This window comes from Drosophila arizonae, chromosome 3 (genome assembly GCF_054131065.1).
Source record: "Drosophila arizonae isolate 15081-1271.41 chromosome 3, UAZ_ARI_1.0, whole genome shotgun sequence".
Taxonomy (NCBI): domain Eukaryota; kingdom Metazoa; phylum Arthropoda; class Insecta; order Diptera; family Drosophilidae; genus Drosophila; species Drosophila arizonae.
The window spans coordinates 2,754,868-2,782,801 of record NC_142923.1 but is presented as its reverse complement, the minus strand read 5'-3'; the positions used below and the strand labels follow the sequence as shown (position 1 = coordinate 2,782,801).

General features: G+C 41.0%; 7 protein-coding genes across 8 annotated transcripts; 3 read left to right on the top strand and 4 right to left on the bottom strand.

Moving 5' to 3' along the window:
- Window positions 1-240: 240 nt before the first annotated feature.
- On the bottom strand, window positions 241-11,704 carry BuGZ (Bub3 interacting GLEBS and Zinc finger domain protein). Of its 2 annotated transcripts, XM_089465674.1 has the most exons (7): window positions 11,414-11,704; window positions 10,843-11,150; window positions 10,370-10,670; window positions 9,845-10,310; window positions 8,662-9,039; window positions 4,782-4,908; window positions 241-4,718 (listed from the first exon to the last, which is right to left on the bottom strand). In XM_089465674.1, the coding sequence occupies exons 1-7, from the start codon at window positions 11,452-11,454 to the stop codon at window positions 4,591-4,593; spliced, it is 1,749 nt and encodes a 582-aa protein (XP_089321800.1). In that variant the 5' UTR covers window positions 11,455-11,704; the 3' UTR covers window positions 241-4,590. The 2 variants fall into 2 exon arrangements, with proteins under 2 accessions (XP_089321800.1, XP_017857519.1); XM_018002030.2 differs by lacking the exons at window positions 241-4,718; window positions 4,782-4,908 and adding an exon at window positions 7,709-7,839 and having other exon boundaries at window positions 11,414-11,698.
- A 216-nt stretch (window positions 11,705-11,920) lies between these two features.
- Window positions 11,921-12,581, top strand: LSm7 (U6 snRNA-associated Sm-like protein LSm7). The gene is made up of 2 exons (XM_018002041.2): window positions 11,921-12,080; window positions 12,133-12,581. The coding sequence occupies exons 1-2, from the start codon at window positions 12,066-12,068 to the stop codon at window positions 12,448-12,450; spliced, it is 333 nt and encodes a 110-aa protein (XP_017857530.1). The 5' UTR covers window positions 11,921-12,065; the 3' UTR covers window positions 12,451-12,581.
- Window positions 12,416-16,176, bottom strand: ChLD3 (Chitin and LDLR binding deacetylase 3). The gene is made up of 4 exons (XM_018002031.2): window positions 15,761-16,176; window positions 13,504-14,251; window positions 12,923-13,451; window positions 12,416-12,864 (listed from the first exon to the last, which is right to left on the bottom strand). The coding sequence occupies exons 1-4, from the start codon at window positions 15,960-15,962 to the stop codon at window positions 12,586-12,588; spliced, it is 1,758 nt and encodes a 585-aa protein (XP_017857520.2). The 5' UTR covers window positions 15,963-16,176; the 3' UTR covers window positions 12,416-12,585.
- Window positions 16,177-16,608: 432 nt separating this feature from the next.
- glu (structural maintenance of chromosomes 4-like protein gluon) lies at window positions 16,609-21,263 on the top strand. The gene is made up of 5 exons (XM_018002027.2): window positions 16,609-17,843; window positions 17,914-18,538; window positions 18,605-18,915; window positions 18,974-20,654; window positions 20,727-21,263. The coding sequence occupies exons 1-5, from the start codon at window positions 16,729-16,731 to the stop codon at window positions 21,183-21,185; spliced, it is 4,191 nt and encodes a 1,396-aa protein (XP_017857516.1). The 5' UTR covers window positions 16,609-16,728; the 3' UTR covers window positions 21,186-21,263.
- Window positions 21,219-22,307, bottom strand: Nubp1 (NUBP iron-sulfur cluster assembly factor 1). Its single transcript, XM_018002037.2, has one exon. The coding sequence runs from the start codon at window positions 22,197-22,199 to the stop codon at window positions 21,267-21,269; it is 933 nt and encodes a 310-aa protein (XP_017857526.1). The 5' UTR covers window positions 22,200-22,307; the 3' UTR covers window positions 21,219-21,266.
- Window positions 22,308-22,568: 261 nt separating this feature from the next.
- Prosbeta4 (Proteasome beta4 subunit) lies at window positions 22,569-23,532 on the bottom strand. Its single transcript, XM_018002039.2, has 3 exons — window positions 23,321-23,532; window positions 23,019-23,244; window positions 22,569-22,956 (listed from the first exon to the last, which is right to left on the bottom strand). Exons 1-3 carry the CDS (start codon window positions 23,409-23,411, stop codon window positions 22,653-22,655), a joined length of 621 nt encoding a protein of 206 aa, XP_017857528.1. The 5' UTR covers window positions 23,412-23,532; the 3' UTR covers window positions 22,569-22,652.
- A 348-nt stretch (window positions 23,533-23,880) lies between these two features.
- On the top strand, window positions 23,881-27,934 carry mts (protein phosphatase 2 catalytic subunit mts). The gene is made up of 4 exons (XM_018002038.2): window positions 23,881-24,259; window positions 25,844-26,407; window positions 26,479-26,669; window positions 26,744-27,934. Exons 1-4 carry the CDS (start codon window positions 24,158-24,160, stop codon window positions 26,814-26,816), a joined length of 930 nt encoding a protein of 309 aa, XP_017857527.1. The 5' UTR covers window positions 23,881-24,157; the 3' UTR covers window positions 26,817-27,934.

Below are 27,934 nucleotides of genomic sequence, written 5' to 3'. Positions count from 1 at the left end.
ATCCAAACAAATAAATCCAAATAAAAACACACATTTAAATATTAATATATATTATAGTATATTTTATTTATTAAAATTCAATAAATTAATTTAAATTTAAAAAGAAGAGAACAATTAAAATATTAAACTAGAAATATATCAGTATGCAATATATATATTTTTTGTTTTTCTTTTTGTTTAAAAGTGTTTTAAACTATTGCTTATATAACGTTGTTTGTTTGTTGTTATGCTTAGAGTATGTTGTGTATGTTCATTTTAAATTACTTTTCATTTTTTTTTTTTTTTTTTTTTTTTTTTTGGTAGAAACATTTCTTGTACAAACACTAAAATTGATTTTTTTTTTCTTTTACTCATTTACAACATTAAAAACTTTTAACATACGCATTTTTTATAGTTTTGATTTTATGCATTTGCACTAAGTATTAATTTGCATTAGCTAAGTATTTTGTGTAATTAATTGTTTATCGATTGTAATTGGCAAAGAAGAAAGAATAAGAGCCAAAAACAATGCAAACATATTTTTTAGACTTTAGTTAAATGCAATGCAAAAGAAAAATAAAATTAACGGCTCAAAGCTTGTGAAACATATTATTCAAGAATTGTTATATAGAAGATATATATATATATATTTGTATAGGATACCTTGAGATTGGCGAACAAAAATCATCTTTGGCAAAGGTTTTAACTAGACTTTGATTGTTGAACGCCGCACCGATTGACTATTAAAGCATTATATATATTTTTTATTATTAATCGATTGTTATCGAAATTTGCTATCGACTAAAACTTAATTTGAGAAGGAGAGAGGGCATCCAAAAAAATAGCATTATTCAATAATCACAATTAACACTATAAAAACGAAACACAAAACTGTCTGTTCTGTGCCCTCGCATGAAAGTGGGCGTGGTAGTCATCGTGAACGCCTCCCGTAATGCGTGCTTCTATGATAGAGTGAGTTATATGTTGATGTATGTGTATTTATGTGTGGAGTGTGGGTTTATATATAGTTATTCAAAAGTATTAGAGCCTAGAGCAAGACAAGGACCGAAAAGTCCAACAGTTGAGTTTTAGGCAACTGTGATGTGCCGATGATAACTGGGTTGAGGGCAGAGTCAACAAAGAGGGCGGGACAGCACATCACCTGCGTCATGGGGGTCTATGTATGTGTGTAAGGATAAAGGGTCATGCTACAAAAAACACACACACTCGAGATATCTTACGACATCTTTAAGTTTTGGACGCAGGGAACTTTTCGCTCAGCAAAATTGATGTGACACGTTTTCGACTGAGCAGCGCAGACAGATGTTAAACAAAAAACTTAGTAGGGTATATAGAGTAGACGGTGTGTATATCTGCGCCTTCTTTCAGCTACTCGCGTGTCGCCCAGCGCTAAGGACAGACAATTTTGGTGGCTTGACATATAGATTTATATAGTATATATAAAAATACCTATGAGAAAACGAGTTCGATTGTTTTTAATATTTTGTTTTGTACTTCAAACAACGCGTGCAGCTTACACTTACAGTTATTGTATATGATACAGAGTTATATATGTATATCGCAAGAGTTAACAGTTATAGATCAAAGAGATAAAGTAAATGAAGAGTGAACAACGGCTAGCCGAAGTTTCATATAGAATTGCAGATGTTTTGCTGAGAGAGAGAATTAATTCGCTTTACACTAATTATATACATATGTATACCTTATATGTAAACCTTTACAATCGATTGTCCCTATGGCAGCTTAGATTATGCAAGCTAAGTTATTTCTAATTTTTGAATTTTAGGAAAATACTACATCATAAGAAATTGTTGTTTCAGTTTCATCAATATAAGAAAATCTCTGATTACTAACACGGAACACGATATATCAATAAATTTCCTTCACATACTGCAAGACTATCAGTTCAGATGTACGAACGCAATATGACCGTCACCAATAGCTCAAAATAGGAAAGGAATACTCGGGCGCTTAATGAAAAATCAACAAACTACATTTACTAATAATAAAAGACAACGATGAAAAAGAAAATAAATAACAATTATAAAACGCGCTCAGGAAATATATTTACAGTTGATATATACGATAGTTGTTGTCAAATATTTAACTAGCAGTTAAGTAGTATGTGCGTGTGAGTGTGTGTTTGTGTGTATTTGGAGAGCCACCAAATCGATTTATGTCTGTCTGTCCCGCATTGAGGTACACTCGTCTGAAGCACGCCGTTCTAACATCGCATAAATGCCAACGGCCCCACCTAGAGACAACAGAGATAGGGTGTTGGGCGGTGGGCGTGGCATTGAAAAAGGCAATGCGGCGAATATGCCAGACCCGAGAGTCCAACATCAATTTTGCGCTAAACCCAACCAGAGACTACGCGGCACAAATTACCATCAGAACTCTGGAGGATTTTTCACTTGTCTTACGTTTGATACTACATATATAGTATATATAAGTAGATACCGTTACACATAACATATATATGGTTGTGTGTATGTGTATAAATATATGTTTTACAAATACAAGTTAGTGTACATACGGGCTATTTGTTAGAGGGTAGGTTGAGGGATGAGTGGTAACAAAATTTGACTAGCCTACACTGGGCGAGTATTCCGATTGAGACCGATTCTGAAAATCATGCCAGAACTCTATTATTAAATATATATAGATATACCCTGTAATTACAAGCTACAGATACAAAAAGAAAATAGTTTCTGTGACCAACTTAGGAGGTATCAAACGTTTGATTTAGTAATAGTTGTACATGGACCACATTAGGATCCATTGATAAAGCCTCAGCTTGATTATTGTTAAAAACTTGTTTTTAGTTTGCTAGGAAGCTAGAGTTTTTGAAGTCCGTGAACCAATGGAAGAGCGCTACGTTAACAAAGAAACTAACTATGGATTGCTAGATAAATATTGAAACGAACTATAAATGAATGTACTTACTAACAATGTGCGGAAACGCTCTGGAGAGAATTACTTTATAACTACAGATTTTAAAGAGGATTGTTTGCTTTGTTTGCATATTAGTACGATACCATCCATAACCAAGAAATATTGTTACATATAAATGATGTAATTGAGAAAGAAAAAATTAATGTAGATACCTGAATTGTGGGATCGCAGTGTTGCCGACCGAAATTGAAGCGGAAATCGAAATCAAAAGTAAATTTTGTACATAACTTACGAGTACACTTGTTTGTCAGCTGTAAGTAACGAGTAACGGGTAACGGGTAACGAATAACGAGTGGATGAAAGACGACTGATATCATTTTTGCTTTTGTTTTTGTGGTGAAAGGCGGGGAAAATGGGGGATAAGAAGTACATAAATGCAGGTAAAAGAGGTTACACATATTCATATTGTATAACAGTATGTATAACAGTTTGGGGAGCATCGCACATTTGGACACTTAACTAAAAAGCTACGCACAGATAATACAAATTCGCACACTATTACAATATATGCACATATGTATATGTATGTATTTTAAACAAATCGCCCGATTCTTACCCGGGGGAGAGGGGAGCGTACTGCTTCGTTTCTATCTATCGTTTATATCTGAGCATAAACATTACAAAAACGAAAGAAAGAGAGAGAGATAGTTTGTGTGAATGAGTGAGTTTAACAATGGGGCGTATTTTAACTTGTTTTTTGCCCCTAAACACTAAAATGTAATGAAAAAATAAAAATAAAAAATTTAATGTAATGTAAACAAAAAATATTATTTTAAATATTATATAAGTATGTTAGGTATTATGAAATTAGCTCGTATTGTACAAATACAGTTACAATTATAAGGCTAAGTAGAGTGTTATATCATATATATCTATATATGTAAAGAGATAGTGAGAGAGAGTAAACTAGACGCTACAGAAACAATATAGCAAAGAGAACCGCGTGCCAGCACAAAGAGCAAGGGATAGAGATAGATTGAGAACGCCAGATGAGAAGCGAGCTGCGATTAATTTAGCACATATATACAGAGTATTGTTAGTAAATTTAATATGGTGTTGTATACATACATATGTGTGTGTGTTTTGCAAGTACACTCGAATTTAGTTGGAGAAATGTTAAAAGAATTTGGAAATCGAACGAAAAGCAAAGTTAGATGCATCAACTAGAAAATACTCTGAATATATATGTATAGACAATATAAAGCTACGCATATTGCTGTTAGTATGTGTGCGGCCAGTGAATGCATGTGTGTATGTGTGTGTGTGTGTATGAATCGAGTGTCTCAAAACTGTTATACATTTAAGAAAAAGAGCTTTGTGGAATTGCGTAGCTTGAGTATGAAAACTTGCTTGCAGTTGTTGTGATTGCTTTTTGCACTAGTTGTTGTTGATGTTGTTGTCGCAGTCTTTTGTCGTTGCCGTTGCCGTTGCTGTTGCTGTTGCTGTTAGTAGGTTGATTGGCCACATCCCATTTCAATCGTGAAATAACAAGGGTAACGGCAAACCCACCAACTGGGATGACTGCGCCTGCGCTGGATGCAGCGCTGGCAATGCCGCTGCTCGTGGAAACGCTCGCACACTGTGCGGATGCGTCTGTGTTGGCGCCTGCAGGAGTCCTGGCGCAGCGGGCAGGCATCATCTGAAGCGTGGCTGCATCATCTGCAGCATATTCGGATGGCCAGGCAGCATTACGCTCATGCCAGGCATCGGCATGGCACCCGCGGGCAAGCCAGGCAAACCGATTGCCTGCATTGGCAGCAGACCTGCAAAAGTTGATGCAACATTAGCTACGGATCTATCTCAGATAACGATGAAGTTGTACTCACCTGGCATGCCAGGCATCGGACCAGGACGCAGCATATTGCCACCTATCAATTGGCCATGGGGTCCAATGGCCACTGTGCCAGGGCGCAGCATGGGCTGCATCAGCTGCAGGCCGCCAGGCAGAGGCATCTATGCGAATCGAGTCGACCAGATGGAAAAGATATATAGAAGAGCATGGAAGAGAGGTAGAATTGAAATAGTTTTAATTGCATTCCAATGGGGGCAGATGTCGCTTGTCTCTGTGTCTGTGTGTGTGTGTGTGTATTGGTTTGTGTGTATATATATCGAAGCCATTGTACACAAAATTAGCTAAATTGTTATTAATTATGTCTTCATTGTTTGGTTTTCTTTTTGGTAGTAGAATATATTACGTTGGTTTTTTTTTTTTTTTTTTTTTTTTGTTTTAACTTAATATTTAAATGAATAAAATAGTTGTATGTACTGTTGTGTGTGTGAGTGTTTGTTTGTTGTTGTCGAAACTTTTACATCGCATTACAATGTTACAATGAAATATATATAAATATTTATTTCTTTATATATATATATAGAGAGAGAGAGAGAAAGACAAATAAAGAGAGACCAAGTTTCCTCTTTTCAATCTTTTTTTTTTTTTTAATTAAAAAAAAAATTATTAAAAATTAAGATAATTGCTTATGATAGAAAATTAAATTGTTTAAAAAAGAAACGTACTTACAATTCGTAAACTGAACTGACGACGGATGAGTAGGTGGTATATGTAGGGGGGCAGGCCGATCTTAACGATCTCAACCTTTAAGAACACTTTTATAACAATTCTTAAAAAACTATGCGCGCGACGATTTGTGTTAATATATAGATAAAAAGCAACTTAAACAAAGTAAAATAATATTCTTACATATGTCTTATTTTGAATTACAAAAAAAATAGTAATTTTTTACTAACCAGGCAGGCAACGCAAGTCGAGTTCAAGTTCCAATACTTTAGTGATTTTTGTTTTCTTTTATTATAAGTATAGTTTTTTCATGGATTTATACTTAGCTATGATATGGTGGGCGTGATCGCCATATGAGGCGTGACATGTGTTTATATAACTACGTGATACTGTTAGTAGTGCGTATATAGAGAGCAGAGCTGAAAAACTAACGACAGGTCATACAAATTTCATAGCAGGAAATGCTGGGAAATGCCCCTAATTAAAACATAAATAAATAAAATAGAGTTTTACAGTTGACAAATCGATAAATTGGAATATATATACATACAATTTATATTTAAATCAATTAAATTTAAATAAAAATATTTTAATATTTAATGTAAAATATAAATATTGTAGAAAACTAATATTTATAAAATTGTAAACAAAATATAAATTTACTGGTACTAATATAGAGTACCCTTAACGGATTTTTTTTTTTTTCAGATAAACAGATATACAATTGAAGATTAGAAAATGTCTATTGTTTTTCAGCTCTATTACAGGACAATAGAAGAGGCGAGCAAACAAGGGCTGGTCTTAAAAAAACGCGCCACCAAACCAAGAGGAACATTACAATTTATTAAAACAATTGAAAATAAAGCGCAGATGGTACCAGCTCGATATGTTTTGTGTCTATGTATGTGTTTAATATAGTTAGAGTATCCAAGTATTTCGGATAATACAACTAAATGTGTTAGTTTTTGGATGATACACATAAAGAATGTATGGTATGTATAGCAAGTAGAGAGATAGACAGACATTTTTGGATGCACGAGCAGCAGAGTGAAATCTGTTGCGTTTTTGGGGATGTTAACAGTAAATGAAGGATGAGTATATCGATAGGAATACGATAGTACAATTTACAGATAAAAAGACATTTAGATAAGATAGATTTGCTATGGATATATATGTATGTGTGAGTGTATGTGTGACTGTGTTGTGTGTACGAGATATATCAATAGTCATATACATTTAAATATATAATATATTCAATGCTGTGTATTTATTTTTTTATTTCTTTGTGTGGATATGAATTAATCAATCAACCAACCAATCAATCAATCAATCAATCAATTAACCAACCAACGCAGCAACCATTACGACAAGTTCAAAGTAATTTTAATAGAATTAATTATACAAAATGTACTTACATGGCTTGCATAGTTCATAACTCTGAACATTACGTTACGTAACGTAAGGTTGCAGTTACGTTAACGCATACGTACGTGCCATTTTCACCATATATACAGATAAATATATATGTATATATATAGTTCAAAGCTCTGAAAGTTGCATTACGTTAACACGTGACGTCTACGTTAGCGCTTACGTGACGGTAACATAAGCTTGCAAGGCAGTACGTGTTATAATGCAGACGTTAACGCTTACGTAACGGTGAGATAAGCTTGCAATGCAGTAAGAGACAACGTGACGTACACATTAACGCTCACGTAACATTATAAAAGCTTGCAAGGCTGTACTAGACAACGTGACGTTGTCGTTACGTTTACGTTACGTATTGTTTAAGCTCTTTCCGTTATTACACTTATGTATATATGTACATAGCGGATATTAAAATTTTACGTAACGTATGTAACGCTAACGTCAACGCAGCGCTAACGCAACGTAACGTGACGTAATATGTGCTTGCAAGGCAATATGTACTATGGAACTTTGCATTTGCATTACCATTATCACTATATATAAATATATCATGGTCGATGGGAAACAGTTGGGGTTTTTCTTATTGGATGGATGGGTAGGTGTTAATGTATGTAAGTATGCATATGTTGTTGTTGGAGGTGGAAAAGATGGATAATAAATTGTTTTGAGGAACTTGCTTAGACTACTACGAGTAATACTTGCATAGTAAGTACGGTAATGTACGAGTACGATTACGAGTATTGTATACATATCATATTATAATGGAAATTTTGGTATTTACTTATCTTTCGTAATTCGCATTTGGGCTAATTTTTTTTTTTTTTTTTTTTTTTTTTTTTTTAATATGAAAAGTGAAGTGTACAAAAATACATACTGTAGTATAGAACTGTTTGTCGGCCCTGCAATTGGCATTATGTTTATCAACACTCAACTGTACTGCACTGCAATAATTGTAATGTTAACTTTTAATTTTGTTACTGCAACATTAGAATCTTTTGATATAAAATTTATATATAGATGGTCACTGTGCTAGAATTGAACTTGGACTAAGTTTATGAAGTGTGTGGGTGTAGGTAGAAGAAAGAAAACTAACTAACTGTTATTTATATATATATATAAAAATATATCGTTTGGGTTGATGTTAGGAACGGTTTTTACAGCCCTCAAATAGCCTAAAAATTGATTGTATACGCTGGGAAACTAATCTATAATTATAATAAGTTGTATTATTACTTTTTATTTTTTCAACGATTTAAAAAATAGAATTTAGCTAAGCTGAAGATTATGATATGATATTATATATCAAATATAATAATCGGACATGACTTATCTATACAAGTTTGATTCACGGCAAATTTATGCACTAAATTTGTTAAGATTATTTTTATTTCTCTAACCAACTATAGATCAGTTTCCGCTTGTAAACAATCCTCAGATTATAATGACTTCTAACTAGAACCTGCGCTTCAAGTTTAATGAATTGCAAATGAGCTTTGATGAAGATGAGCTCTACACTGGGATATACATATTTGTAAAGGAATATAGCTATGCTAGCCTGACTGAAGAATGTATATATTCCCATACATTCTGAATGTTTGGGTTTAGTAGCTAAGGAGAACGAGTTAACCAAATATATATATAGTAGAGTAGTTGTTCAGGTACAGCATATATATATATATTCATGGATTTTAGTCAGATTGAAACAGATGTCGTTGTTGGCAGCGAACGCTGTGTGCAGCACTTGCATCAAGTTTAACACTTACCATGCCCAGGCCAGCGGCAGCGGCCGCAGCCGCCGCTGCAGCTGCACCATGGTTGGCCGGTTGCCGTACCGCCTGCAGACGTTGCAGCATTACAGCGCGATTTAGTTCCTCCAATTGTTTCACCTGCTGGTGCTGCTGTTGCTGTTGTTGTTGCTGCTGCTGTTGCTGCTGCTGCTGTGCCTGATGCTGCTGTTGGGCCTGTTGTTGTTGCTGCTGCTGTGCCTGTTGTTGCTGTTGTGCGGCAACGGCATGCGCCACTTGTGCCGCCTGCACTTGAGCCTGCATATGCTGCTGCGCAGCTTGCACCTGTGCAGCTTGTACCTGCGCCACCTGGGCAGCCTGTGCATGCGCCTGCGCCACGGCCACCAGCGCAGCGGTCTGTAAATAAATTTGATAAGGAACGTTTTTCTTTGTTCTTTTTTAAAAACCAAGCGAAAAAATAACAACAAACAACAAGAAATTCGCACAGTTCGGTTGTAAATATCTTTGCAAATTCGAAATGCGCGCTCGCCGCTGCTTTGCTTTTCATTGAGTATTTATTTCGATTCTCTCTTCTTTTTTTTTCGCTATTTAACTTTGTGTGAAGAATGTAAAATTGAAAGCCGCCGTTCAGTTTTTGTTGCCATTAATTTGTATGTTTAATTAAAAAATTGTACAGACATATATCATACTATATGCTAAATTGTTAATCTGAATTGGTTTTCGTACTTTAATAATTTTTCTTTTTCTTTGTAATATATTTTCTTTTTGTTTCAACTCTTTCCGTGTTCCATTTGTCGGCCGTTTTCTGTGGTCGTGCACGCATTCTTCGAAATTGCAAAAATAATTATTGAACCAAAAGTTATTACAAAAAAAATTGACAAAAACAATTGATATTTTAAGTAAAATCAAACTATATATTGCCCAACGCATAATTGCATGGATATCAAAATGGAATTGTTTAAAAATGCGCAACGCGTTTCACACGACACAGTCTCAGTAAAACTTAGCAGATCTTTATCTGAACTATATATAATATATATATAGAATTATGTTGCAACTGTTTCTGTATGTAGTGGCGTACGTGTGTGCATGTCTGCGTGTTTGTCTTTTGTACAAGTCCATGTCAGTGTCTGTGCGTCTTCGTCTTCGTCTACTCTCATTTATATTGACTATGGTTTCTATAACTATGATAAGAACTCACTTCCTGTGCCTTGGAGATGGCCGTGCTCACAGCGATTGCGTTCGCAGCGGCCGCGCTGCCCGTTGGCGAGATGCCGGACAGCGAGGGCGGCGGCGGTGTCGAAGGCATTGATGAGGCAGCGCTGCCAACGCTTCCATTTCCACCTCCGCTGCCACCGCCACCGTTATTGAGGCTGGGACTGTGATTTTTCGGCGCTGCAGCGACTGCTGCTAAGGCGGCAGCCACACGCGCCTGATACTTGGGTTGACGGGCGCGCAACTCTTCTAGACTGGCATCCTCCGCTGGATGCATTATCTTTGTGCTAACTGCGGCCACAACGTGACTGCCGCCGCCAGCTGCATTAGCCGCACTTGGTGGTCGTCCCTGATTGTGTGGATCCGGTGCAAGTGAGGGTGCAGCGTTTGACGCCGCACCGCCACCTAAACCAGCATTATTGGTAGTAGGTGGAGCACTTATGGTGGCATTACTGCAAGCAATCAATTCATTTAGATATATACAAATAATTCCTACTAGTATTCAGCTAACCTATAGGCTGGAAACGTGGGTTTCTGCTGAGCCATGGCAGCGGCGTGTTGCTGCTGCTGTTGCTGTTGATGGTGTTGCTGCTGATGATGATGATGAACGGCTGCTGCAGCAGCTGCCGCCGAGGTTGTTGCCATCGCCGCCGGAAATATGGGACGCGGCGGCATCATGTGTGGCATCATTGGCATCGGATATGGAGGCAATGGTGGCATGTGCTGCATCATGCCCATCCCATACTGGCCCAACATATGCGGTGGCATCATATTGGGTGGCATCATCATAGGCGGCGGCACAGACATGGGATCTACAAGTAAAGCCAATATAAATATAAGCCGAGTAGAAATTACATGACCTAAGCCAACAAAGAGAACATATTGAAATCATGGGATTTGGCCACAACAGTGCAAGAGGGCAAAGTTCAGTATGTGGCTTCTCACTCTAATTTCCAAGTGCAGTTTTAAATTTACTATGCTTACATTCAACTTTTTTCTTGGCAGCTGGCTCATCATCATCGGAATCGGATTTACCACCGTTTTTCTGGCGCTCATGATCCCGTAAATCCTCTGCAGGAATACCATCCATGCCAAAGATTTCAATTTCGATGTTGGAGCGGTTTGGCAACGAGTTGGGCACCTTATCCACAGTTTCCTTGTGCACCTGCATGCAATGTATGGATAGGCCCGGCCCCGTATACAGCTTCTTGTGGCATATATGACACTTGAAGTGTTTCGCCTTTTGATGCTGCACCAGAATTTTCTCATCATCAAATTCGCGATTACAATACCTAAATTAGTTAGTTATATGGGTTAAGGAAAGAACAAAATTTTCAAGAATTTGTGTCTGCTTTGCCGACTCCCGCAAATCAACAACAGCACTCGCCATTACATAAATGCATAAGTGTGGGTATGTATGAGTATGTATGAATATGTTTGTATGCATGTGTGTGTACGTGAGTAGATACAAATTTTTTAGCGAGGCTCCCAATGCACACGTAAAGGCAAGTCGAGAACTGCAAAAATTTTCATTTGGTTTGTTTGAAAAGGATACCAGCACCAGGGTTTGGAGGCCTTCTTCTTCTTACGACCCATTATTTCAACTTTGTTTTAAACACTTGAATATAACAAGACGTTTGGTTTAATACTAATAAATTACGAAGTTTTTGTACAAAAGAAACACTATTTCAAGCGTCGTGTCGGTATCGGTATCGTAAGAAAACAAAATGGAGTGTGTCGTAGTGATGGAAAACTAACAATGTCATCATTGTTATTATTCTTCATCGATAGTTGACAATCTCAACCGATTTTTAGTATTAAATATTGAATATTGTTACAGCGTTAGTGAATAATTTATATATTCTGAAATCATTTTTTCAGCCTTTAAAACTACAGCAAAAATACAAAAATTATTTAAACGACAGTTTAGTCAAATATCTATTATTTTCTGTTAAAAATGAAAATATTTGTTCTTATAGTTTGTAAGATCATTGCAATAAATATTTAATTTCCTAAGCTGATAAATAAAAAAATATTAATTACGTATATGGTTTTCGTTAAATGTTTAAAATAAATACTAACTGAAATCTATCGATTCAAAACATATAAAACTATCAATAAGATTTTTTCACATTACCGCCTATCGATATCGATAAGGAAAAAACATTGTGTAGAATTTCACGAAACCGGCAAACGACTTAGGTGAAATGGCTGATAAAAAGGTAAAGTCGAAATAAACATGCCGAGCGTGTATTAAAACTAAGTGCTTTTTAGACAGGAGGCAACAATGATGGGAAGGAAAAGCGCCGAAAGGAGTCGATTTTGGATCTATCTAAATACCTGGAGAAACAAATACGTGTGAAATTCGCGGGAGGCCGCGAGGCGTCTGGGATACTGAAAGGTTACGATGCGCTATTAAATCTGGTGCTAGACAATACCGTTGAGTACCTAAGAGATTCAGACGAACCCTACAAACTCACAGAGGATTCCACACGAAGTCTCGGCCTGGTCGTATGCCGAGGCACGGCGCTGGTGCTCATCTGTCCACAAGATGGAGTCGAGAGCATAGCCAATCCCTTTATTACGCAGTAAATGGATAGAAAGAATATGCTGTCTGGTCTAGGCTAAGTACACATTTTGGTTGATAAAAACGTTTTGTATACATATTTAAAATAATGAAATTTGTGTAACATACTATAAATACAAACTTAAAAACTAAACAATTGGCTATTCTAGACCAAATTCGTTGCGAATCCAAGGATACTGTGCCGGGCATTCCATGCACGTATAAAAGTAGCGATCCTCCTGTAGCACCCGACTCCGAACTTTGCACACATTAGGCGTTTGGCAGACCAACTCGTGCGACTCCAGCTGTTTGGGCTGACAGCGCCAGGGCTCGAACTGATGCAGATGATTGTTGGGCGTGGGTTGTCGCATCCATTGAATAGCCTGCTGATTGGTAACGAAGTACACATCCGGCAGCTTGTGCATGTCATCCAAAAATTTCTAGAAGATATGTCGTTAACGAAAACATTGAAGCTAATGAGCTGTCTAGGAATCTCACCAGAAAGGCATTTAAATAGTCAATCTTCTTGAACCAGGTGGAGTGGAAGTAAAGCCCATACGGCGCACGATTGCTCAAATAGTGACGCTTAAAGTTATAAGTCAACATGCGGTACACATCATCCCCAGTCAGGTGTGGAGGGCAGCTGTCGACCATGCCGCAAGTGTACTCGCCTGCACCTGCCTCCAGCTGATTCATGACCAGCTCCCAGATGCCGGAATAACTGCGAGTCGGACAATTCTGATTGGCCCCCAAGCAGCTGTGCGGCATTTTAAAGTCCAGCGTGTATGGCCATAGAGGTGGATTCGAGTGCGGTGCCACCATGGAAGCATCGTAGACAAAACCAAACTCCTTCATCATAAGAAACTGACGATTCCAGCCAACGCGCAGGAAAGGCACACGCATGCCACGCAGTTCCTCCATGCGAACGCCCGCAAATTTGTTGATGATGTTCGCCTGGCCTACCATCTCATCGAACCAGTCCTCAATGGTGGCATTCTTTGACCACCACAGCTCCGGCCCGCGATGCCTGGAAATAATCTATTTGAATGGAATCATTAGGAGAAGATTATCTAACCTACGTCACTGAATGCACCGCAATCTCGTGTCCATCATTCCATAGCTTCTGCACATACTGATAATTCGTATACGGATGGGAGACAAAGAAGGTGCCACGAATGGGGCAACCATTTGGATTACGACGATTGGGCGTGAAGAGCACCTTAGAGAACAGCTCCCAGTTGTCGTGGTTGACGGCATCGTCGAAAGTCAGCAATATCATCTGCGGTACAGTATGTGCCTGAAGCTGCCCAGGTATCTGTGTGCCATCCTTCGAGCAGAAGCAATGGGGTAGCTGGCATTTGCGCTGATCACAGGCGCCCGCTGCATTGGGATCATGATCAACATCGCACCAGCCCTCGTCGGAGCCATCAGGGCAATCGACAGAGCCATCACAGAAGTAATCCTGCGGCAGACAAGTGCCATCGGCACAGCCCAGCTGCGACTCGTCCGCGCAGTCAGCCATCTCAAGCAACGGCTTGGGCACTGGCGTCTCCGCGCTTATATCACAATTGTCCACATTCGCTTTGAAATCACAGATTTGGCGCACCACATCGAAGAGCAGTCCCTCGGAGCACTTGAATTCGAAAACCTCGCCATCGAGGCACAGGAAATACTTTGCACACTCGCTGTTCGTCCATATCTTGTGCACCGGTCGATTGGGATTGCGATAGAAGCGTGCATCTTGCATGCAGGCAGCCGTTGAGCTGGATCGTCTATGTCGAGTATGATTGCCGCCTGTGTCGGTCCGCGCCTCGATGTTGGCATTGTCTGCAAAGCAGTTCGTGTGTGAGATAGGCGCATTATCTAATTACCACCAAAAAACTAATTAATACGCTGACCCAAAAACCAAGCGCACGTCCACACATTTCGACGTGTATGTGTGGTGGGGCGGGGCGGTACGGAACGGAGCTTTTGGCCACATTGTTGCAATAATTTTGGCTAGCGTGCAGATCACGCAGCTGCACGAGGGTTTACAATAGAGTCTTTAATTGCCAGCTCCTTTGTTTAAGGGGAAATATGTGCTTATATGTGATATAAACTACATTCGTGACGATTGTAGGCTTTCCAACTGAAGTCCAACAAAACCTAAAAATGAGATTCATGTCATGTTATGGATCCCTAAAGATCATATGTAGAAAAAGTTATATTCTTTATACTCTATGCCTGACAATTGAGTAGTCTGACTCTGAAATCGAAAGATTTCCTAGCGCTTAAAACAAAAGGTGAAATTATATGGAAATTTGACTTACTTATGATATAGATCTAACAGAAATAAATTACGGTACATCTTGCAAGCGGAACTGAAAGTACTTATAAATATTCATTCAAGCGAGCTTTCACTGTAATTGTACATATGCAATATGTTTGTATTGGTTTGCTATATATGTATATGTGCATAAAGTTTCTAAAATGAAAATCTCTTGATTTAATTTCCTTTTCAGATTAATATCGAAGGCGGACTAGACTAGACTATGGACTATGATGATCATCTATTCTATTTTAGTTTATTTTATTATAGATTCTTCTAGAAAAAATAAATCCTATGCAACATTTTGAATTTCTGAAGCTGCCCTATGACAATTGGGGGTCTCTTAGTGCAAATTAAGCTACGCCCCTGTGCGGCGCAACAATTTTGGTGGCAGCAAGTCAATTGCGTTTGCAACACACACACACACACTCATGCAGTTGGCCTGGCGGCATAGCTGGAGCAGATCGTAACTCAAACGATTGGGCAAGCGACGCATGTGTGTAAAATGCAAGATGCGATCTCTAGATTCGATATAGATGTGTGTGTGTGTGTGTGTAATATGCAATATGCGATCTCTTGATACGATATGTATGCATGTACAGAGATGTGTATGTTGTGTGGATTGCGTGTATAGGAATCTCGATGTGCGTGTGTGTATGTGTGTGGGTAGAGTGGCAGCTGCAGCATTTAGAAAGTAACAGTTAAAGCGCTCTTTTATGTATGTTCATATGTACATACATATGTTGCCAAAGCTTTGCCTAAAATGGTGGGGTCAGGAAAATTTTCAGCAACTGTCATTTGGGGTTCAATGGACAGGCCTCCAGTTGATATTATATAACAAAAAACAGATCAACAACTTTCACACCCAATGCGCGCGCTTGCGCATGCCAAAGACAAAAAGGAGGCAACGACAGCAGCAACAACAACAACAGCAGCAGCAACAAGACGCACCCAATCAAAAGTCAGGTAGTAAATTTGTGGATGTTAGGCAAAAGAGAGCGAGAGTGAGAGAGGGAGGGAGAAATTACCGATGCTTGTAACAGTCGCCGCAGTTGCCGTCGACGACGACATAATCACGAAGATGGCCGCGAAGGCAACAACAACAACGAATGCCCACGATTTTTGCATAGCTGTAAATGTGCAGCGCTTATAACGGTTTTGTGAGTGCGCGTCGACCTTGACTGTGAAACTCGTTTGCTTCATTAAATTTTCCCTCCGGCGGAGCAGCATTTTCTGCCAACTTTTAGTCTACTTTACTTTTTCTTTCTCTTTTGCTTTCCTTATTACGAAAATGCGACCGGCGCTTTAAATGATTTCCGAGCTGTAGCGCAGCGTACCGCAGCAGCTGAATACTAAAACAAACTGAAGACTTGGGCGCTGCAGACCGGGCCATATATATCGAGCCGCGGGAGAAAGCTCTCTTTGGCTGGCACTTGAATGTTTTTTCTTCAAATTGCGGCATGTTATCATTTTCAAAATAAATAGTTTGACAGTTTTGCATGTGAAAGCTTAGCTTAGAACTTTGTTTGTTTTAAAAATAATGATTTGTCGGTCGGATAAAATCTACATTTAAATTTATCTTCATAAATGAATTGATCACATTTTCTAAAAGTTTATTATAAATGCAAATTTAATGTTTTTGCAACGCCCTGTATACTAGGTTTGCTGTGAAAATTAGGTAAATTCATAATTCGTTAAATTCAATTACATTTAATCTGACAAGCAATTAAATTTCCACACTAATTGGAAAAAAGTTGCAAATTAATTTAAATTGTGCATTTGAATTGGCAACGCAAAAACGGTCTTTTGTAGACGGCGCTGCCAACTCGTTAGAAAGTCGCTACGTTTTAGTTGTCATAAATGCCGTTAGAGGCGTTACGCAGCGCATGCAACTCTGTCGTAGCGTCATATTTTATTTTAGCGCCAGGAGTTGCGGACTGTGTTAAGGATTTTAAATAAGTTCCTCGCTAAATTGAAAAGAATTTTTGTTGCTAATATGCGACCCAGCCTGGGTACGCCACAAGGGCGCGGCGGCTGTCGCACCAGTGTCGGCGCACGGCTAACCCAACAGCAAATGCTGAAGGCCCAACAAGAGGCAGATGATGCCGCTGCTATGGACGCCTTGGATGATGCGCTCATCTTCGACGACGAGGAGGGGGGCACACGCATTGGAGACATATATATACCGCCGCCAGTGCCACCGCATTGTTCCATGGAGAGCGTCGGCCCGCGCCTGATCATCAAACGTATTGTCAACAACAATTTCAAGAGCTATGCAGGCGAGGTGGAGCTGGGTCCATTTCATCATTCCTTTACAGCAATCATCGGGCCGAACGGCAGTGGCAAGAGCAACGTCATTGACTCCATGATGTTTGTGTTCGGCTGTCGGGCGAATCGCATTCGCTGCAAGAAATTATCCACATTAATTCACAATTCCAAGAACTTTCCAAATCTGACTAGCTGCTCGGTGGCTGTGCATTTCGAGCAGGTGGTGGACAAGCCGGACGGCAAGTGCGAAACTGTTCCCGGCTCACAGTTCTTCGTGCGACGCACAGCTATGTCGGATAACTCGTCCTACTACCAAATCGATAATCAGCGGGCTCAGCTGAAGGATGTGGCTAAGCTGCTGAAGAAGCATCACGTAGATCTCGAGCACAATCGTTTTCTCATACTGCAGGGCGAGGTGGAGTCCATAGCCATGATGAAGACCAAAGGGCAGACGGAGAACGAAACAGGCATGCTGGAGTATCTGGAGGATATCATAGGGACGCAACGCTATATCCGGCCATTGCAGCAGATCAATCAGCGCGTGGATCAGCTAACGGATGATCGCACGGAGAAGCACAATCGCTGCAAGCTGTCTGAGCGTGAAATGAAGGACCTGGAGCAGCCCTACAACGAGGCCGTCGAGTATTTGCGCAAGGAGAACGAATTGGTGCGCACCAAGAACTGGGTCATCCAGAAGTACGTAAGCATCAAGAAGCAGAAGCTGGAGGAGTACATCAAGGAGCACGACGAGTGCAGCCAGGAGATAAAGAGCCACGACGAAGGCACCGAGGCACTCAAGAAGGAGCGCGCTGAAAAGGAGCTGATTATCCGCAAGGAAATGGAGTAAGTGGTAGGATTAGCTTTGGCATTCCTTTATTAATATACTATTCTCCTTATTCCCATATATTTGAAGAGCCTATGAGGCGTTGGTCAAGCAGCGCGAGGACATCAAAAAGAAGCTGGTGGGCGCCGAGCGCAGCTACACGGAAGTCCAGAGCGCCATGGAGAACACGAATAAGCAGCGCAAGAAGGACAAAGCACAAATCGAAAAGAATGAAAAGGAGCTCGAGGAGCTGCACAAGCTGCCAGAGAAGAACGAGCGAGAGATCGAGGAATGCCAGCACAAACTCGAACGCCTGGAAAAGGAGAAGCTGGCGCTCAACGAGGAGCTAGAGAAACAGCTGAAGTTACTCAAAGAGCAATCGGAGCCGCTAACCGAGAAGCGTCTCAAGTTCAGTGACGAGCTGATTGGACTGCAGGAAGCAGTCAATACGGCGCGAGAGGAGGTGCAGGTGCACGAATCGAAGCTAAAGATACTGAAGCAAGTGGAGACCACAGAGGCGCGCAAGTATGAATCCTTAAAGAGCTCCTACGAGGCGGCACAGCAGAGCTTGGAGAGCATGACCAGCAAGCTGGAGGAGCTAAATACAAATATGCCACAGCTGGAGCAGGAGATTCGCACCAAGTCAGCGGAGGTGCAGAAGCTAAGCCATGAGGAGCGCAATTTGGCGATGCAGTGCAGCAAGCTGCGCGAGGAGGTGAAGCCCCACTTGATTTCTATTACTATATATAATTAACAATATTTTATACATTTTTGTTCTTAGATCAATGAGCGCTCATCGAATATGCAAGCTCAGCGCTCGAATGATAAAGTCCTGGACTTCCTGATGCGCATGAAGGCGGAGGGCAAAATACCTGGCATACTGGGACGCCTAGGAGATCTCGGCGGCATCGATGCCAAATATGATATAGCCATATCGACAGCCTGTGGGCGACTGGACAACATTGTGACGGATACGTATGATACGGCCACGGCTGCGATTAAAGCGCTCAAGCAATATAATGTGGGTCGAGCGAACTTTATACCCCTGAATCGCATGGAGCACTGGCGCAGCAAATCCCATCGCATCAACACGTAAGTGAAGGCCGGCTTACAAGCGATTATATAATCCTCAATTGTTATCCTTATCTAGCCCAGAGAACGTGCCGCGCCTTTACGATCTGGTTCAGGTGGAGGACGAGCGCGTTAGGACCGCCTTTTATATGGCATTGCATAACACGCTGGTGGCTACGGATCTGGAGCAGGGCTCGCGCATTGCCTATGGCCGTGAACGCTTCCGTGTGGTCACGCTGCGTGGCGAGATTATCGAGCAAGCGGGCACCATGTCCGGCGGAGGCAACCGACCTGTGCGTGGCAAAATGGGCACACAGGTGCGCACGAAGACAGCCGAGTCCATGGAAAACTCACAAGTGTCGCAGAAGGCGCTGGAGGATATGCAAGTGCAGGCCGAGGAGCTGCAGACGCGCATCAACTACTGCCAGGAGCAGCAAGGCCGGCTGGAGCGTGAGATCCAAATGCTGCAGACGAATTTGCAGCGCAGCGAAACGGAACAGAAGCGTCTAGCGATGAGCATCAAATCGCAAGAGCAGCAAATGGCCAGCAGCCTGAAGCAATGCGAAGCGCAGCGTAAGAAGATGCAAGCTCACACAACGGACGAGGCTGCCGTCAAGAAGCTGGAGGCGCACATCCAGAAGGCCAACGAACAGCTGGAGAAGTGCATCGATAATGAGAAAGCGATGTCAAGTCAGATAACTGAAGTACAGGCCGAATACGATTCTCTGCGCGCAAATACCGTGAAGCCTGTGGAGGCGAAGCTGAAGAAAACCACGGGACAGATAGAGAAGCTGGCGGGAAATGTGCGCTCCTTGAATGTGGCCCTAACCACGGCGGAGCGCAGCATTGAGCGTTTGAAGAACAACAACAACAATTTACGAGAGAATATTAAAACAGCTGAGGACAAGCTGCGGTCCCTCAACGAGGAGCGTCAGCAGTGCCAGGAGCGCAAAGAAGAGCTGGAGGAGGAGGCTAAAAAAGCCGAAGAGGCCATTGGCAATGCCAAATCCCAATCTTCGGATATCAAAAAGCAAATCGATGAGCTCAGCAAGCAGGAGAATCAGCGAAATCTCGCCCGCGTGGAGATTGAGACGAAGCTGCAGGCGGCGGCGGCCAAGATGAACGAGGTCAAGTCGGATATACCGCGTTGGCAGCAGCAGCTGAAGCCGCTCAAGCTCAATGAGATACCAGGAGAAACCAAGCCACTGGCCCCGCTCAAAACACTCACCGAGGAGGAGCTAGAGACCGAGAACCTGGAGGACATGCAGTATAAGCAAACGCTGCTCGAGGAGCAGCTGAAAACGAAACCCAATCTGGGCTTCATCAAGGAGTTCACAGAGAAGCGCAACATCTACCTGGATCGTGTTCGCGTCCTGGAGGACATCACGTCAAAACGTAACGAGATGCGCGACAAGTACGAAGAGGTTCGCAAGCGTCGCTACACCGAGTTCATGGAAGGATTCAACATAATCACGCGCAAGCTCAAGGAAATGTATCGCATGATAACCTTGGGTGGCGACGCGGATCTGGAGTTGGTTGACTCAATGGATCCATTCACAGAGGGCGTACAGTTCACTGTGCGCCCGCCCAAGAAGAGTTGGAAGTATATTTCGAATTTGTCAGGTGGGGAGAAGACGCTCTCCTCCCTCGCCCTGGTCTTTGCGCTGCATTACTATAAGCCCTCGCCTCTGTATTTCATGGACGAGATCGACGCCGCTCTCGACTTTAAGAATGTGTCCATTGTGGGACATTATATAAAGGTAGGAGGAGCTGCCACTCTGTGATTATGGCTGAGTATTAATGTCAACTCTTTATGTCATTCTATTCTCTAGGAGCGCACCAAGAATGCCCAGTTCATCATCGTCTCGCTGCGCGTCAACATGTTTGAGTTGTCCAACTATTTGGTTGGCATCTTCAAAGTGGATGACTGCACGGATTCGGTGACTTTGGTTAATCATCCGCCTGACCCGCTACCGCCGCCCACACAATCGCGTCTGACAGCGAGCCAGCAACAAATAGATGTAAGCCTGGAGACTAGCCAGAATGGCGAGTTGGCGAATGAGTCAGAGCAGCCGGAGCAGCAATCACAATCAGAGCCGCCGGAGCAGTTGCCGCCCACGCAGCCAGACCTTTCGAGAGCTTGTGGCAGAGACACAACCTTTGCGCCCACATTGGAGAGCACGGTGATAACGCAACCAGTGCAGGAGGAAGTGAATGAAGTGGCTCCCAATACCAATACCAGTGAGCTGTCCATGAAGAGTCAGAGTACGCTGACCACCATCAATGCCTAGGAGCCATCTACAAATATACAAAATAAACTTAAATATCTTTACACATAACTTTAATAAACAGTACAAATCATGAATTAATTTCTAAAGGCTAGCCATAATCTTGCTGCAGATGGTGGCCAGAGCTTCGGTTGTGGCATTGTTGATGGCTGTGATGTCTTCGCCAGCATCACAAGCGCGCGTCACTTGCGGATCGAGCGGCAGCGAGCCTAGCAGCGGCACATCCATCTCCTGACACATGGCCGCTGCGCCGCCCGTCTTGGCGGGAAAGATCTCTGAGCTGTTGCCACAGTTGCCGCAACGGAAGCTGCTCATATTTTCGACGACGCCCACAATGGGGATGCGCTGTTTCTTGCAGAAGTTGATCTCCTTGCGCACGTCGAGCAGCGCCACCTCCTGTGGAGTGGTGACAATGATTGCCTTCAGTGAGTCGGGCGCCGAGTCATCCCTGAGATACGAGACCACGGACAGATGCTCATCGGATGTGCCTGGGGGCGTGTCCAGTAACAGCAAATCCAAAGTTCCCCAATCCACTTCGCTTAGGAACTGTCGGATCATGCCATTCTTCTTTGGGCCACGCCATATGATGGCATCATCTACAGAGCCAAGTAGAAAGCCTATGGACATGAGACACACGTTGTCATCGATGCCCACCGGCGACCAGCCAGAGCCAGATTGATGTACATTCTCGCCAAGAGCGCCCAGAAGACGCGGCTGCGACGGTCCACAGATGTCTATATCAAGTACGCCGAAATTACTGTCGGGGTAGCTTCGCGCGAGGTAACGTGTCAGCAGCGTGGTCACCGTGCTTTTGCCCACACCTCCTTTGCCCGAGAGTATCAACAGCTTGTGCTTGACATCTTTCATGGCAGCAGCAACAAGCGCTTTGCCAGGATCTTCCAGCTTTTTGTTCGGATCACTGCATATTCTTTGGTTGGGGCAGCCAGCACAAGCGCTGACCAAACCGGCCTGTTCACTCTCAACGCCGGGACAGTGCTCTGGTGGCGGTGCTTGCATTTTCTTTGAATACAAAATTTGTTGTGAAATTGGTAAACGGAATGTAAATCAAGAGCAGCTGATAAGACAATGTAGACGTATTTCGTGAATGCCAAGCCAAACTGTTCGATCGAGACTTATCGATAAGTGATACACAATCAATGGGCATGTAATTATAAATATTAAAATACCTGTATTTCTATATTCGCATGGTTAAATTAAATTATTTTTTTTTAGTTTATGATAAAAAATCTCTATTGCTTAACTTAACGTTACGATAAAGGGTAAAATGGCAACCAAGCAAGCCTTTACAGCATATGTAAGAAAAACACTAGTTCTTTTGAACGAAACATGGTAAATATCCAAATAAAATAGGAACCCATTAAACAATTTATTATACCAAAAATCCAAATCATTTATTATGCTTCACTATGTGCATTTAAAATGCTTATAATAAGATTAATGGCTACATGATTAAGCGGCAGCATTGTAATCAAGCAGGCTCTTGGAACTAATTTGTTCCAATTGACGAACTCCGGATTTGTCCACAACCGAAACATTAAAGTTCTTCAAGTTAACAATGAGACGCTTCTGGATTTCCAGCACACACTTCTTTAAAACATCGTAGGCCTCCTCCTGTGTGATTTTCGGGTGCCAGTACCGGTCAAAAATGCTGGCGCAGAACATGCTACCGTATCCATGACCGGCATAATTCAAGGATTGGGCAGACGCCAGGTTGTCAATGAAAGTCAGCTCAGGACCCTCAGTGACATCGTAGCTAATATGGGATTATTTTCATTAGCTAATATCATTATAGTCGCATACACCTCTGCTACTCACCCTGCAATAAACATAAACACCTGATAGGGCGTGCGGCTACGGAGACTTTCAGCCAGATTTTTGCGCGTGAAATGTGCCGCTGATTTGGGGCTTAGATCGTAGCCATTGCGCATCTTGTACAAGACAATGTTCTTCGCAATGAACTCTGTAAATTGTTCAGTGTCGCCAGACGCGCCAACCGTCGAGATCAACAAGTTATCCGCAACCTTGTGGATTTTGTTCTCATCTAAAAAATGATGCAAAAACTATTTAAGAACCGGCGGGGCTAAAATACACTGAAAGCCGTCTGTGGCGATTCCTACCTTCTTTCATCACTATCACGGAATTGGCGTGAGTTGTGTCCGCAGCGAGCATGACAAAATCAGGTCCCTTGATGCCCAGAAGAGTTTCCATTTTGAAATAATAATATTTATTTGACTCTTCGACGTTGTTAGGATGACTTGATTAAATTTTTGCCGTAGCTGCTTCTCATCGAAGTGGCGGCAAACCGATTAATAAATATTGATGGCTGATCAAGCAATCGATGTATGGAGTCAATATGGGTATCGATATTGGTTGGGTTAACATTGCTCCTTTATGCGCACGTCTCTATTTTGCGCTAACGACAATTATAAATGGCTCCTCCTGCATTAAGAAGCCGTCTCACTGTTTTCAGATCCTACTATCCTGTATTAATGTGTCCATTTCTTCTTTTTTTTTCAAATAAGTATATGTATACTAAATACACCTCAAGTTGATTACACTTCAAATAATAGTTATATTGGTATTTCAATTAGCTTTCGATTGTGGAGGCTGGCCAATATATTATTAAATACTAGAATCATATTCAGCGATGCTTTTGCATTAGCAACACAGACTTGATATCGATAACACTGGACACAATTAATCATTCTTCTTTACATTTAGTCTCTCCTTCGTATTTTACTTCGTGTCGTCGTCGCTTTTGTGAACAAAAAAATACGAGAAAAAGTTAAAAGCAACGAAATTTTGCTTCAGCATTTTGAGCAAAATTTCAACAAACAAGTGCAGCAAATAGCTAGCAACTCACTGCATACATATTTTTCAATCCCCCTTCGTTAACAAAAGCCGTCAAAATTGAGTCGACAAAGATTGACGAGACTTTTCCTCCATCAACTGCTATGGAGGATAAAGCAACAACAAAAGATCTAGATCAATGGATTGAGCAGTTAAATGAATGCAATCAATTGACAGAAACACAAGTTCGCACTCTCTGCGATAAGGTAAGGAGTTGCCAGTTCGCCCCTATACCACGTAGAAAATGATTTAAAAATAATTTTCATCATCGCTTGTGTGTGCCTCGGCAGTCCAATTTTTGCAAATGGTGTGCGTATTTTTCTCTCGCTCGTGAATCATGATGCGTCGCCATATTGGTAAATTCCAACAGCCAAGCTCCGCTAAGCACGCCGTGCGTGTGAGCAGGATGCCAATAAGCATTGCGTGCATGTGCGACTGCGACGAATCGATGTGCGCCGCCTAGGCGAGAATATTTTCGGCTATTTTCCCCTCTTTTGTACATTTCATTATATAGCATTTGTTTAGTTAATGATAATGGCAAACGTGCGTAATTGTTTTTCAGTTGTACAAAAACATAAATTGCAACGACCCTGCGATTGTTCGACTGACCGCATCTGCGTCATACGTCTTAAGTAAATATTACTTAATGTTTTCTGTGCGTTGGTGTGTGCTCTTAGAATATGTATCTATGTATTCAATATACAAGCGCTCACACACATATACACATACGCACGCACACACACTTGTTCTATCACGAGCGGTGTGTGTCTGTGTGTGTGCGTTGTTTTTTTTTTTTCAACAATATTGAATTCAATTAAACAAATTAATGAAAACCTCACGCGTATAGATATTCACACCAAAGCGCGTCAGTATCAATTATTTTCAATTTGCTGATTTCACTGTAGCCGCAGGCTCAACATCGATATCGAGGGCCTCTAGAAGTGGGGTTATGTTTGCGTCACCCAAATATTTTGTTGTGCCCAATTGTTCTAAACTCTGCTTCTTTACGCATCGTAATGCCAAAAAGACGTTCATAGACTATTCTAGCGGAAGCGGACGCCAGACACACCACACCCGACAAGGCAATATGGCTAAGAGCAAAATAAGAAAAAAAACTGAAATTAAATTGGCTCACATAAATCTGTTGCGTCTCGCACCCGGAAACATATCTTTCACATGTCATTCTTCATTCAACGCAGCAAACAAAATTATGTTTTACACCAAATGCATATTATAAACAAGAAATAGGAACAGTGATAAGCTCGCTAAAGTGTACAATTCCGAGTCTAGTAAAAAATGATGACAAACAAGTCAAAGTACAAACAAACCTTTGAATGAATTCATATTTGTATGAATTCAGCCAAAGAAGTTTATATGATATCTCATATATATACATATGTATATATGTAAACTTATATATCATACATATTGGACCGCATATTTATTTGTGGGGCGAAGCTTGTTAAAGAAATCAAAGACAATTGATATCATGTTTATTTTCGCTTTGTTTAGGGTATTCATAATCGTTAGGCATTTGTTTATTTTTAGGAAAGTGTAGTTTCGGAATATTAGAATAGTATAGAAAACATTGCTAGTCATGTTGACTAACTGCTATTAGCCAAGCTTTTACTGCGTCATGTTACTTTCGTATATCATAAATACTATACATACAATCAGTCCTATCAGCGCTTATCATACCTAATCTTGATTGCACCTATTTCAATTAGGTAGAATACAAAATACAATAATAAAAACAAAATATTAATCAATTTCTATCCACTTGTGTTTAGGCTAAGGAAATCCTTTCAAAGGAATCCAATGTGCAGGAGGTCAAATGCCCCGTCACAGTCTGTGGAGATGTGCACGGCCAGTTTCACGATCTTATGGAACTGTTCAGGATAGGCGGAAAATCTCCCGATACAAATTATTTATTTATGGGCGACTATGTGGATCGTGGATATTATTCTGTAGAAACGGTCACACTGCTCGTATCGCTTAAGGTTCGTTATCGTGAGCGCATTACCATATTGCGCGGCAACCACGAATCAAGGCAGATAACACAGGTGTATGGCTTCTACGATGAATGCCTGCGAAAGTATGGAAATGCGAATGTGTGGAAGTATTTTACCGATTTGTTTGACTACTTGCCCCTAACGGCATTGGTCGATGGCCAAATCTTTTGCCTGCATGGCGGCCTCAGTCCGTCGATTGATAGCTTGGATCATATACGGGCCTTGGATCGTCTGCAGGAGGTGCCCCACGAGGGACCAATGTGCGATTTGCTCTGGTCCGATCCCGATGATAGGGGCGGCTGGGGCATTTCGCCACGTGGAGCGGGCTATACCTTTGGACAGGTAAGTGCTTGAATTACTTGGACTACGTTTCAGTATTTCTAATACATGCATATATACCTATATTCATACAGGATATATCGGAAACGTTCAACAACACAAACGGCCTCACCTTGGTCTCGCGTGCTCATCAGCTGGTGATGGAGGGCTATAACTGGTGTCACGATCGCAACGTTGTCACAATATTCTCGGCGCCCAATTATTGCTATAGATGCGGTAATCAGGCGGCACTCATGGAACTGGATGATTCACTTAAATTTTCATTGTATGTTTATATTATTTTTAGCTATTCAATCTAATCAATAACATTTCTGTTTACTCTTGTCTTCACCCGCACAGCCTACAATTTGATCCCGCACCGAGACGCGGTGAGCCACACGTAACGCGAAGAACACCAGATTATTTCCTTTAAGCTGTTTTTGTGCGCGGCACCAAAATTGCAGCTTACCAACATTTACACATCTTATTACACCGCATTATAACAAAAAAAAAAAAAGCTAAGAAAAAAAAAAAAAAAACTTAAACAGAAAAACAAAAAAAAGAAGTAAAAGTTGTATCGCAAGCCGTTTTGAGAATTAACAATAAGAAACTCTAAACAAAAACAACAGCAACAAAACAAACTACCAATAATTGTTTCAAACCAGAAAAAAAACAGCAAAAAACAATATCGATGCATTTTATGTATTGTAATACTAACAATTGTTAATGCATACGAATATTGTTAAAGTAAACAATTGGCGGGTGGGGGAGACGAATGAGGGCAAGCGCCGGACGAGTCGATATCATGCTGCGAGGAGCGGCAGCACCAGTAGAAGCCGAAGCGGATAAACAATCCAATCAACCAACAACAGCAAATAACAACAAAAACCACACACACTACAACTACTTAGCGAAATTTGTTAATTTATGAAATAACTAAGTAAGCCTAAAGATGATGGATGGATGGATGGATGGATATTGTATAACACATGAACTTGGCCTGACACCGACTTGGTTGGGGTTTTCTTTCCTTCCTATCCTTTATTATTATTATTATTTTTTGACATTAGACGTACAATTTGGACAGGACACGGCACACACATTAGCAGGACGACAACAACAAGAAGTAGGAGCAGCAGCGAAATCCTTTTGGGCGGGGCAGTCTGAGCGATTGAGCGGAGGGCGATTCAAAGTAAAAAAAAAAAAAAGAATATATATATAAAAAGATAAAAAATTAATATTACTGATTACAATTAAAAATAAAAGTAAAATAAAATTATTTAAAAACAAATTATACAAAACAAGAAATGAGAACAAAACCAGATTCATTCAGCAAATTTGTGCCCGGGTTTCACTTTTACTGCATAAACAAAACACCCACACAAACACATACACAAATCATCAAAAGTTCATATATAAACATAAAAACAACTCCTCACATTTTTTTTAAATTTTTCGCAGTGAAAGTGAACACGGGCACAGGCCTGATTATTAATTAAGTTCATATGTAACTTTAATAATAATAAAAAAAACAAAAACAAAACAAACAAA

What these genes read in the sequence shown, in the direction of transcription:
- ChLD3 (XM_018002031.2), bottom strand. Translation starts at nt 15,962, where the DNA reads ATGCTGCTCCGCCGGAGGGAAAATTTAATGAAGCAAACGAGTTTCACA. An exon ending in ATTGCGGTGCATTCAGTGAC is followed by an intron (nt 13,452 to 13,503) that starts GTAGGTTAGATA and finishes GATTATTTCCAG; the next exon opens with GCATCGCGGGCCGGAGCTGT. An exon ending in ACTATTTAAATGCCTTTCTG is followed by an intron (nt 12,865 to 12,922) that starts GTGAGATTCCTA and finishes CATATCTTCTAG; the next exon opens with AAATTTTTGGATGACATGCA.
- BuGZ (XM_089465674.1), bottom strand. Translation starts at nt 11,454, where the DNA reads ATGGGTCGTAAGAAGAAGAAGGCCTCCAAACCCTGGTGCTG. An exon ending in CCATCTCCAAGGCACAGGAA is followed by an intron (nt 9,040 to 9,844) that starts GTGAGTTCTTAT and finishes ATTTATTTACAG; the next exon opens with ACCGCTGCGCTGGTGGCCGT. An exon ending in TCCGATGCCTGGCATGCCAG is followed by an intron (nt 4,719 to 4,781) that starts GTGAGTACAACT and finishes CAACTTTTGCAG; the next exon opens with GTCTGCTGCCAATGCAGGCA.
- glu (XM_018002027.2), top strand. Translation starts at nt 16,729, where the DNA reads ATGCGACCCAGCCTGGGTACGCCACAAGGGCGCGGCGGCTGTCGCACC. An exon ending in ATTATCCGCAAGGAAATGGA is followed by an intron (nt 17,844 to 17,913) that starts GTAAGTGGTAGG and finishes ATATATTTGAAG; the next exon opens with AGCCTATGAGGCGTTGGTCA. An exon ending in AAATCCCATCGCATCAACAC is followed by an intron (nt 18,916 to 18,973) that starts GTAAGTGAAGGC and finishes ATCCTTATCTAG; the next exon opens with CCCAGAGAACGTGCCGCGCC.
- Nubp1 (XM_018002037.2), bottom strand. Translation starts at nt 22,199, where the DNA reads ATGCAAGCACCGCCACCAGAGCACTGTCCCGGCGTTGAGAGTGAACAG.
- mts (XM_018002038.2), top strand. Translation starts at nt 24,158, where the DNA reads ATGGAGGATAAAGCAACAACAAAAGATCTAGATCAATGGATTGAGCAG. An exon ending in CGGGCTATACCTTTGGACAG is followed by an intron (nt 26,408 to 26,478) that starts GTAAGTGCTTGA and finishes ATATTCATACAG; the next exon opens with GATATATCGGAAACGTTCAA. An exon ending in GATTCACTTAAATTTTCATT is followed by an intron (nt 26,670 to 26,743) that starts GTATGTTTATAT and finishes TCACCCGCACAG; the next exon opens with CCTACAATTTGATCCCGCAC.
- Prosbeta4 (XM_018002039.2), bottom strand. Translation starts at nt 23,411, where the DNA reads ATGGAAACTCTTCTGGGCATCAAGGGACCTGATTTTGTCATGCTCGCT. An exon ending in CGTGATAGTGATGAAAGAAG is followed by an intron (nt 23,245 to 23,320) that starts GTAGGAATCGCC and finishes ATCATTTTTTAG; the next exon opens with ATGAGAACAAAATCCACAAG. An exon ending in GTGTTTATGTTTATTGCAGG is followed by an intron (nt 22,957 to 23,018) that starts GTGAGTAGCAGA and finishes ATCCCATATTAG; the next exon opens with CTACGATGTCACTGAGGGTC.